The sequence below is a fragment of the Merops nubicus genome, unplaced genomic scaffold (assembly GCF_000691845.1).
Source record: "Merops nubicus isolate BGI_N331 unplaced genomic scaffold, ASM69184v1 scaffold36560, whole genome shotgun sequence".
Taxonomy (NCBI): Eukaryota; Metazoa; Chordata; class Aves; order Coraciiformes; family Meropidae; genus Merops; species Merops nubicus.
In genome coordinates, this window is record NW_008582867.1 from 621 (window position 1) to 13705 (window position 13085).

Genomic DNA, 13085 nt, shown 5'->3' on the forward strand with positions numbered 1-13085 from the left:
AGCAGGCATGCAGCACAGGATCTGGAGGGTTAGGAAATAAAAACAAGATGTGAATTTGCAAAATATCTGTGTATTTTGCCTTAAGACATAAAATAATTGTGAAAAACGTAATTAAAACTTGTTTTCCCATTTCTTAAAGTTGAACACCTAAAAGATAATGCTAGAATGACATTCAGATAACATTGGATGTTGAGTTGTCATACTGTCTTCATTTTTTTTGTTTTGCTTTTGTTTTACTTTATATTTCTAAATTCAGACTACAGTTGAAATTGTGAAGATACATTTAAGTCATAAAAATAAAACCCACAGCATAGGCAAAATAAATTCCCTTGGTTTTAAAATCCTTCCCAAGACCTACCTGTTATCTTGCAGCCATAAACTTCAAATCTCAGAGATACTCCATTTTCCCAAGACACAGGTCTAATTCGCACAAACCGCGTTAAAACTGGTTTGGCAAAAGGTCTGTAAACAACATCAGTGGGATTGCTATTCCCTTGAAACACCTTTGCGTGGAAAGAAAAAGTATATATTTGTTAGGCTTTCTCTTAAATGGCGTTTATAGTTCTGTGTTTTACAGATAGTTACAATACAAGGTCTAACCAGGGTTATTTTGGAGGGGGATGAGACAAAAGGTCTGCATGGGGAACTATGTCATTAAACTCCTAACACAATTTTTGCAGACAAATGAGTTTTCTATGAGGAGGAAACAAGAAGATGTAAGGTGTTCAATGATACTAAAAAGCACCTTCCACCCGCAGAGTCCTGTAACACACCCTAATGCTACAGAACAGGCCAGGAAAGCTCAGGGCCATCTTGAGAACAGGAGCTCACCTGAGTGCAATAAGATTCTGACCACTCCCAGCCTATTTTCAGGTGTTCCTAATGCCCAGATTACATGCAGGAATGATATACACTGGTCTTTACCACCCAAGGACTGCCATGTTCTGGAAGAATCCTTCAATGCCTCATTAGGTCAGTTTTATTTCTTGTATACTCATAGAATGATGCAAAAAGCTATGGAACCTCAGGCCCAAATCAAGTGTTTGGATTTCAATTAGACCACACAAAAATCCTATATATAGTTAGGATAAAAATTTATATATTTCTGTTCTTGGGCTTAAGAGTTTTGCAGAGCGTATCATGCAAACCTTGCTTTGTTAACCTTTAATTTTTAAAACCTTTTTAACGAGTACTTGGACTCTCTGCCTCCTTGCATACTGAGATGGAAGTCTGTTTAAATCTGTACAGCAGACTGTAAGATTTTCTCTGCATCCCCTGAGACTAACAGTCAAATAAGATGAACAATAAGACTTCCACAGCAAGGGACAGGATTGTGCTGTGCTTTCATGTTGAGGATCCTGCAGACGTGCTCCCTCCTAGCAGAGCCAAAACCTTGCAGTGTTCTAGTCCAAAGAAGGTGATTCAGCTTCCTGCTTCTTCCTCATGCAGAGAGGACCAATTTCCTGTTGTTTTCCATGGATACAAACCCCTCTCCTTTTATGGGAGATTCTTCCATTTCTTAAACACACTGCCTACTTTCCTGTTTGTTACTTGCAAAAAGTGCTTTAACTTGGAGCAGAAGCTGACAGCACACAGTTGTCAACTCAGGCTCAGTTATATCTCAAGTAATTTAATACAGGAGTTTCATATCTAGCAAGAGATTTTAAATGGAGCTTTGTTTCTTTTCAGCAACTTTTTGCTGTAATTTTCTCAAGGTCTGCATCTGACTGAGAAAGTCTTTTCTCCAAAGTACACAGCTCCTTACATGTGGTTAGTGCAACACGTGTGTGAGGCTGCCTCAAGGAGATCTCCAGCTACCTGATTTTGTTGTTCCTTCAGTAGCCAAGTCTCCTTTAATTTAAATAACAATATCAGAAAGAGACTGGTGTGTAGCTTTCTCATCCTGATCAGCAGCAAAATATTGCCATTTTCAAAATGTGATTTTTTTTTTATAAACCCTTTGAACAACTAACATAAGTTTAGGAAGTGTTCTCACTAATAAAGGACAGCACATGCAAGAGAAACTCATGTAAAACACACTCTTGGAAAGTTTACAAATTGAAGCTAGTAATGAAAATCCTGCATTTTGAAAGAGGCATTTATTCAGATTATGGGAACCAGAGCCAGGAAACTCTGTGTCTCATACCAGACAAAGTGTTGGCTCCTCTTGTGAATTTGGGCAAGTCAGTTATTGTACTTTTATATATCATTATACAGTACCCACATTGTGGCATTTGACCTTCTAAAGTTCCTTCTCTGTGAAACCAGGATAATACCTGTCAAAGAGAAGCTTTCAGGATTCATTTTTTATTGTTTTACAAAGTGCTTCAAAGAAGAAAGATGTATGTGTTAAACACTGCTGCCATTTTGATTAGATAAATGCAGTGGACTTGGCATAGCACTTACAGATGAATCAGGGGCAAAACAGTAACCAAATATTTAGAGCTAGATATGGTTAAAATGATAATGTTTAATAGTACACAGCTCTTCTGGGTCTTCACAGAAGTGTCACAAAAAAAAAGCTATTTTGAAGGCAGGTACCACAAAACCTCTCCAGTTGCATCAGACCCTGGTAGCCTCTAGGGATGTTGCTCCTCGACACATCCTGAGCAAGTTGGGAAGGGAGGCACAGCCTCTCTGGGGCTATTCATGTGACAGCTGGAGTAGGATTTTCTCAATAACAACCTTTATGCTCAAGGTATAATGAAGATTTTTTTTACGAGTGTCTAAAGCTGTTTCATTGGGAGGTCACAGAGAGCAAATCTGCTGATAAATGGAAAGGTGATAAAAATCTGTAAGGATGGAAAGATGTGCCTAATTATCTGTCTGCATGACCCTCATCACCAAGATGCTTGGAAATCTAATAAACTACTAATGACTTGCTAGCACTCCTGCAAGACAGTATGGCTAGGCACAGGGAGCTGGGGTGCTGACATGCTGCATATACAGAGCTTCACTGAAGATAAGGGACCTACATATTTTTTGAAAGGTTCCCCATAACGTTTTTCTCAAGGTCACATAGAAAATCTCTGCCAAACTAGGAAACAGCAGCACACTCCAGGGACAAGACCCAAACCACTCAAATTTTGGTGGGTTCAACAGACAGGGACCTGGCAGCCTTTCCAGCTTCTCTAGGCTTTGGATAAATTATTTTTGTGCTCATTACTACTGAGACAATTGCTAACTTTTGGATTAGGGACATTGTTAACTCTGACCAACCTGATTAAGCCTGTGATACCTTATTACTCTTTTTTTAACAGCTGATAGTAACCAAAGAGTTCAACAGCCTATTTCTTGGGCAAAGAGAGGTAAAAGAGGACAGACTTACAACAGGCTTGTTTCCCTCCTTCAGTGTAATCCAGTCCTCTCCATTGGAGCTGACATCTACACGGTATGTTTTCAGATAATATTCTTTCTTTGTTTCTTTTGAGATGGCTCCTTGGGTCCCAATTCCAGAAACAAAGCGGAGAAGGCCTAGATCTACCTGTGGTAATGAATGAATTGGGATGTGAGGACAATCAGTTCAGAGCATGACAACACTCCAGAAGTGACATCTCCTCCACCCCTCCATGTCTTACAAAATTAATAAGGATTTTACATAAAGGAAATTGCAACATATTGTTAATAGCATAGCCATAATCTCCTCTGTTGTAAACGGTGTCATCAGAGGAGACAGGAACATTTGCTTAATTAGCCAGGAGGGCTATTCACATTCTAGAGAATTATCTTTCCTCTGTTGGGGAGGAAGCAGAGACCCCACCAGTGCAAGGGGGAACCATCAGACTGCAGAGAATTTACTACAGAAATTCCTCAAGGACCAGTCTGGTGAACAGCCTTATTTAATACTTTCATTAACTGGCTTGCATAGATGCTACTGAAATTTGCTAAGGACACAAAGCTGCAAGGCATTGTTGTTACAGGGGAGAGTCATGCACTGAGAACTGACTGACCCTGAGGACTGCAGTATTAGAGATGGGATGATCAAAGTCATGCATGTAGGGAATGATAACAAGACTTCTGCTAAAACCCAGGAGGTCATCATTTGCAAACAGAAGAGGAGAAAAGAGTCCCATGGTGTATTAGTTAGTCACGAGATAATTATGAATCACTGTGATTTTGTTGGGAAAAAAGCAAATTAATTTCTTGTACCGTATGATGTATTCGAAGAAAACAGAAAGATGCATTAGCACAAGTGCAATAATTCTGTTCCAACCATCAAATGTAATGAATTTTAATCATTAGAAAATAATGGTATTTTGAACTTGCTGAAGAAATGATCACTGCAGTGTGCACATGAATGAGTGTTATAGACCTTCTCTCTTCTTCACTCTTTCTCTTTCTCCTTCTCTCATGAAGTTACATTGCAACCAAAAGGACAAGTGATTTAGGCTAAAATTCCCTTCCTCCAGTTATTTATTTGTCATCCAGGCCTGTTTCCTCATCTAGTTCATCATGTGGCATCACAGAGTACGTATCAGCATAGCTGGGAGGATGATGTGTGTACATGAGCGCAGCTATTCAAGTCAGTTCTGCTGGCAAGAGAAACCTTTGTCCCAGTGCACAAGTCCTGCTGCCAAATGGCTGAAACTAGGCACAAACTTTTCTCACAGCCAGATTGGTGGCCACAGCTTTGAGACACCTGCCATTTCCTTACAGTCCTTTTTTTTTAGCCATAACAACAAACCAATTAAATACCTCACCCTCTTTCTGTGCAGCTTAGAACATTCTCTTTGTTTCCTGGAGCAAACCATTTAATTTCAAGATAAAATATTCACAAATATTAATTGGAATAATTTATTCCCCTAAACTTCAGTTGTCCAGACTTTAGTAGGATAAAAATAGGTTGAATTAACCCTTCTCCAGTGAATGTCCTATTAATGTCTCAGGCTTTTTCATTATTTCCAAAGTACGCAGGATGCAGAATATATGTTCCCACAGGCATCACTCTTCCTGGATGTATGTCATATATCCAAAGGCACTGGAGCAGTTAAATCAACATGCTCTGCATTCTCTCTCAAAAGGCTGAAGGAAGTGCTATTGAGGACAGACTGGCTGCTCTCTCAATGCCCATGTCATATGCAAGACATTCTGAAGACTTCCAACACAAGAATAGCAGCCTTGTGTGGGACAGATAGAACCAGCTTTCAGTGAAAAGCCCCTGCCCCAGTTTTTAAGACTGGCAAAGTCTATATGTAACATTTTAACCCTTGTGTTTAGAAGTGAAATACTGCAACATTTTGTTTTGTAGTGATAAAAAAATTCAGTCTTAAAAAAAAAAAAATTCCCAGCGCTGCCTTACAAAAACAATCAAGTGATTTAAAGTAACTAGAGAGTCTCAGATGTTAGATTGTTGCAATCTGAAAGTTAATGGGGGAATCTGGGCATCATTGCGCCGAGCAATCTCAGCTTAACTTCAAATGCTCTCCAAACTGTACTCTGCTGATTGTGAAGTGTGCTGCACTGAGTTATGTCCAATACCACATTCACTTCCAGGCTGAAGTGCACTTGAAAATCTGGAAGTCTGAGGGAGTGCAGAGCTAAGTTATTTAAATGATCTGCTTCTCTTACAATTTGAAACAGCTCTTCAGTTTTGAAATGATTAGGGTCCCAAGCCTGTACCATTCCAACTGATTTGGAATGATTCTAGTAGGGGCTTTTTAATATACAGTAAGTACTTCATTGTGAATATAGTCAAGCAGTGGCCTGTTACAAGAGTTCTAGGTATTTGAAGCCAAGTTCAAATCTAACATCAGGGGTTTGGGGGAAGATTTGATTAATTGATGTCTGAGCTAACAATTTCAGCTATCAGTCACTGACCATTCGGATGGCTCAGGCTTGTTCCATCAAAGAATTTCAGGCCCCTAAATTTTACTTCATCCCAAATGCTGGTATTCAATATACTGTCTTAACTCCTGGGGCACTGAATATCCTACAGCATCTATCCCACTGCCCAGAACTAAGTCCTAAACACACAAAGGATATAGACATTTACCTTCATGTCTAAAAGCTGGCAGAATTCAAAAAGCAGGCAGAAATTCTCCTGCCAGAAGTTAATAGCTTACTGGGAGAGAGGGACTCTGAGAAGACCTCTATTTTAGCGCCTATAGGCAGGGAAGAGGCAACCTCATTAGCGCTCCTGGCTCCAGTAACAGTAACACGGTAGAGGAGGAGGGAGGCATCTCTGGTTCTTAGGGAGAACATCTCTTCACATAGATGTGCTCTCTCTGGATCAGTAAATCCTTACGTGCTTCTTGAAAACTGGAACGATGTCGACAGTAGCCCTCTCCTGGAGTGCCTGGAGGCTAGTGGCTGGAGTGACTGCACGTCACAGCTTTAAACCCCTTGCAAAAGCAAGCTGTAACCCCAGACCTGCCACAGGCCAGAGGGTGTTTGCTCACAAGCTGATGGAGGAAAAAAGAATAACCTTTCTCTAACACTGTTTTGTGAGAAAGGAGCAGAGCAAACAAGAAAGGTGGGGCTAAGCAGCAGAGAAGCAGAAGGGTTGGAGATTTTAGTACTAACTCCATGTCTGTGCAGAGGTCCATGAGAGAGGTAGTGCTTGAGGCATTTTCCTCCCATTGACAGCTCTCCGCAGTGGCCTCTGGAGGAGAACCATGCCTCTCCAGGTGCATACAAACAACTGCAACACTGAGCACCCCTCTGTGGTGCCTAAGTACATTTGAAAATTAAGCTCTAAATGTACCAATCTTCTTCCCTAAGTCAGGTGACAGAAATAAATTATGTAGAAGACTACCTTGGAAACTGCATGACATATCTTAAGGGCCTGTTAACCTCACCTCCATTAATCACTTGATACTGTATTTTATTTTCTTTCCACTGCTTTTTGAAACTTTGCTTTCTGTAAAATGCAAAATTTGGCATAAAATACACATTCTAAATGTCACAGGGACTGCGCAGAGTTGAAGTTCTACCATATCAACTGCTATTATCAACTGGAACCTGAAGGTACCAAAATGTAGCAGTGGTAAGACAAAGCTCTTCTGCACTGTGGTATCCAGAGGAATAACTGCAGGTTGGAATTCTTATGCATTTTGGAGGCTTCTGCTTTTAGAGTCCAACCGGCTCTGTAATTTCCAGTCAGCTTGGTATGGCCTCTCCACAGAGGTCTCCTCACATCCAGTCTCCTTCAGCTGAGATAGTAATACAAATCTTTAACAACCAGCTTTTTGTTTTGGCCTTCTTGTCCTTTTTGTTTCAAAAACTTGTGTTTCAAGATAAAACGTACTGTGGAGAGAAGCGGTGATGAAATATAGTACTTCTGAAGATGAACATCAAATGCATTTCCCTGCAATTATTTGACATTTAACTTTCTGCACATATGATAAACAAACATCTGGTATTTATTTTAGAGGATTCAAGTGATTTTGTAAGTTATTGCATGCTGTATGGCTGTGATCTGAGATAGGCACCTGTCTGCAAACCTGAAATCTTGACATTTCATTTCTATGAAATGTCCATCTTTGACTAACTGCAGTATGTTGCTCGTTGTTTTTTCACATTTTGTTCACTTTCATTCACATTAAAAAGCACATCTCTCTTGGAAAATGATGCCTTAGGGCCTTACCCAAAAACACAACCTTTGATAACTACCTGTGCTGCAAAGTGACTGTCTTTGCCTATAGGAATGGGCCCCTAACTTACAAGAAATGAAGAACATCTCAAGTGTGTATTTTTTTTCCAGGAGAGAAATGCTCATGTAAAAAAATCCCCAGTTGTTCTTATTTCTAAAATTAATTTCTTTCCTGTGAAAGCATATTGCAAGACACTAGTTGTAACTACATATGAATTACTTCCTCTCTATTAATTCTGCAGTATCTTTTAGCATGCAGGAAAACATATTTCTATTGCTGTCTTACTGTCTCCAAAAAATGTGGGCGTGTGACACATTTTTAAAACAAAGATATGCAAAGGGTGGCATATGCATTTTATTAGAGACCAGTTAAGGAGAAGGAAAAGGAATAACATTTAGCTCTGCACAATGTATCATGTAGCAAATCTTAGCAAACTGATGGATAAAGAACAATACACAACACACCCAACTTGAAATCAGCATTGCTGCTTCCTGCCATCCTACATAAGCATGTCATAGTATGGAAGACCTTATTTTCAGAATGAAAATCTACGTTGCTGGATAAATTACAGTAACTGAGAGAGCTGTAGCAAAGGAACAGTTTTAACAGGATTTAACACTCCTACTGTAGGTCTGTTTAACAGCCTGAGAAAATAAAGCACAAAGTGCTGGAGTTTGATTAAGAACAGGAAGCTTTTTGTTGTAGACATCTCTTGTGGTTTGAAAAGCTGTATAATCCATCACTTGACACAACATACCAAAGTAAATATTTTTAGAGAACTGTGTCATTTCCCTAGATAGCATACAGTGCTCTCAGTCAGATTAACTGTTGTTGTGCTTCACCGTTCTTCTGTCAAATATTTAATTAAGCCAGAGTTGATCTTTTTTATTAGGTGTTGCTGTTGATTTGACCAGTAATACTTTCATGATGTATATATAAGTATCACTTAATTCCGTTACTTATTGAGCTTTAAGTAAAGAAGATTATAATGCTAAGTAAAAATGACATAGGCTCTAGCAGAAATAGTCTGAAATATAAAAATATACTGAAAATTAATTTGGTTGGAAAATTGCTTCCAAGCCTTTGTCCTTGAAATGAGTAGTCATTACAAGAGTGCAATTCCTTGATTAATGACAAGGTGTAAATATTCATCCTGGACTTAAGTGAAAATAGTTAAGGCTGTAAACCACCTCTGGTTTTTGTGCAAAATTCTCAGTGACATTTGTGGCAGCTCCATAAAGAAAGGGAGGAGAAAATATTGCTGTTAGTAAGACCTCTCCTTATTCACTGAAGTCTTTTTCATTGACCTTGACAACAACATCCTGAAAACCCCAGAAGAGAAAGCAGCAAATCACACGCTCAACTTCTAGTCTGTGCCCAACAACTGTCCTCAGTCAGTATGCTTTACTGAACTGATGCGTATGTGACTTGGCAAAAATGGGAAGCATGAAAGAGAAGATGAACAAACATTCATGCCGAAGAAATAGGAATGCTTGGCAGCAAAAAGGAAATTGACTTTCTTTTAGCAGCTGAAATATTCCTCGCAGCCTTCACCTTCTGCCCAAACACTTTTTTTGCAGCAGAAAACCAGAGGTGTAAAGATTCTCCCAAATGAAAACAAAGAACAGACTCAAAGGATGCTATCACATTGAGATACTGATGCTGGGATTGCAGTATTGACTACAGCGATTTTTCTTAGAGGCAGATCAGCCAGTTCTAACAACAGAAAACTTAAGATAATGATGAAAAAATATGACTGATGAACATAAGAGAACCTCAGCCATCATCATGGGACTGGTTCAAGAAGGAAAAGATGCAGAAAACGTAAGAAAAATGAAATCCAGAAACAAAGAGGGAAAAAGAAAAGATGAGAAAAAATGAAAGAAAAGGCCTCTGTGTCTCTGACAGAGAAAAGATAATGCTTGTGTGGGCTGTGTTGCATCTGGATTCATGGCACATTCTCCCACTCTTATGTTAATTTTTTTTTGCATAAATCAGAAGCAACTAATTAAAAAAGAAATATTTAATTCTGACATGTTCTTTGAACTGGTGTTCCATCTGGTTCTGTTTGAATAGTAAAATCTGCTGTAGTTGTAAAAATTGGCAAGCAGCACTCTGGTAAAGAGAAACAAAAGAGACTCAGTACAGCAGGTTAATACACTAGCATTTCAACTTGAGACATTTCCAGAATTCAACAACCAAATCGCTCCAGTATGGAAACTATAAAGATCAAATGTGAAAGAGAAATGCTGCAAGTGGGCTGGGAGAAGCACTGCCACTGGTACACATTAGCTCTGTGTGATATTTTTAGTGTGAGTCTTTGAAGGAGTTTGATTTAAAAGCAAGGGCAATGCACCACTTCCCTGAAACGGGCTCACTGTATTGTGTGAAATGCATCGAGTGCACATACAGTGATAGGGTATGATCCTTCTGCTATTCATTTGCAGGCTCCACCTTACACATTCATGTGGAGCTCTGATGTAACACAATCGCTATTCAGAAGACTCAGAAAATGCCTTCTTCTTAATTTCTTTTCTTACTTGAAAACTAGTTAAAACCTGAAGACCAAGTTAGAATAAACTCTGATAACAAAGGGAGGAAAATGTAATCGTATTGGGATTTCCATAGGCCCTGGGATCTAAATAATCAGCATCTTATGGCATTTGAACCCTCTGTAGCAACAAAGAAAAAGGCTGATTAACTCCCTGTGCTTTAGAAAAAGATTGTTTTACGTCTTGCAGGAGCATATCTTGGTGTGAAATATTACTTCTTTAAAATGAAAACCTTTGCTTTGGCACTACATTAACTTGCAAATGGATAACCTAAGACATGTACAATGACTTGGTCAAAAAAGAAGGAATGTGAATGGCCCCTTTCTCCAGCTAAGATACTTAGGAACCCTTGCTGAGCAATAAACTAGTCAGGAACGTAATACTTTTAATTAACGTTTTCTGAATACTTATTTGTAATTTACATTTAATTTTAAACCTGAGCTTAATCCTCTGATCTGGAATGAAGACAACTATTTAGTGCGGTTTGAATGTAACCTTCCCCAGTTTGTGTTAGAAACTATAGAAAAGGGAAACTCTATAGTAATACTTGCAGAACCACTCTTTTCTAAGAGAAGGACATAATTGTAGGACTTTTTTTCCCCTAAGTGTACTGAGCAACTAACTCACAAATGGGAAACGTAGTCCAAAGCTTCTCTATCAGACTGCTTCACATGTGAATAACTGAGTTTGGGCTGGAAAACACTGAATTTTGCCTGTAATGTTTTTCTGCAGCATTTTATAAAATTTTTTTAATTTTTTTTTTTTTTTTTGCCAGCTACTGTCCCGTTAAAATCAGAGGGTACAGGTAGAAGGTCTTTATTTATAATACATTTTGGTATTTTTAATATAAGTACAATACTACATATGTGTACATGCACAGAGAAATAACCTCTGCTTCTTTGTAGATGTGGTATTTGAGGACACAGTTTAGTGGTGACCTGGCAGTGCTGGGTTAATGGTTGAACTTGATGATCTTAAAGGTCTCTTCCAAACAAAAGATTCTACAGTTCTTCCTGTTTTGCAGCATACCTATGCTAATAGGGTAGGAAGCTGGTAGACGAGGGGATGATATGCTACGCAGAATTAAACATCTACTGTCTTAGTATACCTTGTTGATGTAGATAGATCTCACTGTGCAATCACTGTGTTCAGAGTGAGTTCCACTGAAATCACTGGGATTTGCTACACGTAGGTATTTTTGAAAGTTCAAGCTTTGGGTTTTCTATAAAAAATAGCAACAAAAGGAAGAAAAAGTGCCGCTGTCTAAGATTTAATACTTTTAAAGCCTAATTTCACTGGCAATTGGGATAGTTGTATGGCCTGTGTCACATAGAAATATATGTATTTTCTTGTGATCAGCTTTCTCATCTTGGAAAATCGGCACAGTCTCTTTAAATCAGTCAGTCATCCACAGGAGTCTGCATTCATTTATTCTCTGTTAAATGGAACTGTCAGTTTTGTTGCACCAAAATTCGATTTTCTATTTCATACACATTGTGTATGATGATTTTAATTTACTACTGGGTCACCAAGCAAGTCACTACTTCTCTAAAATATGAGTTTCTGCTACCTTCTAGAAAAATGTCAGCTAGCTGCTGTTAGATGGTGTGGTGTGGGTACTATAAATGTACGGTGAAAAATGTGAGACAAAGACTAGACATATAAAGATAATTTTGCTTTTTCTTTTGTGTCTCCCTTAGTGCTCTGAGGAAATGCACACACTGATGGAATACTCCTGAAGCTGCGATTTGGAAGACCCACTGCTGAGACCAGTGCTCTTGTCCCACGCTGGAGAAGGAAGGGGGACAGAAGAAGGGATGGTGCAGGCCAGTGAATACTGAGACAACTCTCACCCTTTTTCTAAAGCAATTCAGGGAGACTGGCTGCACCCAGCTCTGCCCTTCCATCAACAAAGCCCACTCAAAGTCCAGCTATGGGGATTTTGTCTCCAGGGTATGTTAGGAAAGCTAATAGTGCCTAGTTTGTGGTACATCCATTCTGCCTTTCTAAAAGTTGTTCTATCTCCACCTAGGTAAAGCCCAAAGGTATGGATTTTTAGGTGCTGTGGCTTTTTAAAAGAAACACAGGATTTACTTTCTTAGTTAAGCATATCATGAAAGGTGGGAACACTCCTCTGGACAGTTAATTTTTGCGGCCTGATAAGAGCATTTCAAAGTTATTCTGTGCTATCTCAGCCCATCAGCCCATAGCTTGAATTTAAAAGCATTTGCAATGGAAAAGCCTGAAAGCCACCTTAGTCTATAGCACAATAATCTATAACCTAAATATGACCAGTTAAAATACGCTCTGGTTTTACATGGGATGGAACAAATTGATCTATTCAGCAGCTGCAGAGCACCAATATCAGAAGTAAGTTTGACCTGGTGTTCCACACAGGAGGCTGCAACGAAGAGAAAGACCAGACTACACAGGTACAGCAGGTTGGTGGAAGTTATGGGTAAACGGTGCAGCTTAATCAGTTCTACTTTTTCCTTTTTCCGCTAGAACCTTTTGTTTATCAGACAGCTATGGAGTTTACTCTGATGCCTTTTTAAAGAATTTAAAAAAAATCTTTAATGAAAACATTAGTGATAAATTGAAGAATTGAACTATTTTTTTGTTGAAATATATCCCTTTTTTTTTTTTTTTTTTTTTTTTTTTTTGTGGGAAGAAGACAACTTGCTTTCTGAAGGGCAAGTATTTACCACTTGGAAGAAATACCATTTATCCTTCCACTTTATCTATTTTTCTGCTGCTGTGAAAATGTCACCTAATGGGCAGGAGAGAATGAAACTAGGACAGAAAAGCAGGATGATACAAGGACATGGAGGCAAATAATAGTTCAGCAAGAGAAAATTTGGAGCATGGATGCTGGGATGGGGAAAGGCCCACAGGACTCATGAACTCTTCAGCTTCATACTACTGTGCAGGTGTGGAAAGA

At 38.9% G+C, this 13085-nt stretch overlaps 1 protein-coding gene across 1 annotated transcript in view; it reads right to left on the reverse strand.

Moving 5' to 3' along the window:
• Positions 1–358: 358 nt before the first annotated feature.
• Positions 359–13085, reverse strand: part of LOC103771630 (neuropilin-1) — a gene marked incomplete at both ends in the record, with an annotated part of 36143 nt that continues 23416 nt past the window's right edge. The window contains 2 exons of the mRNA XM_008938934.1: positions 359–503; positions 3329–3484. Of these exons, the coding sequence (XP_008937182.1) occupies positions 359–503; positions 3329–3484 (301 nt within the window). The remainder of the gene's footprint in view (positions 504–3328; positions 3485–13085) is intronic.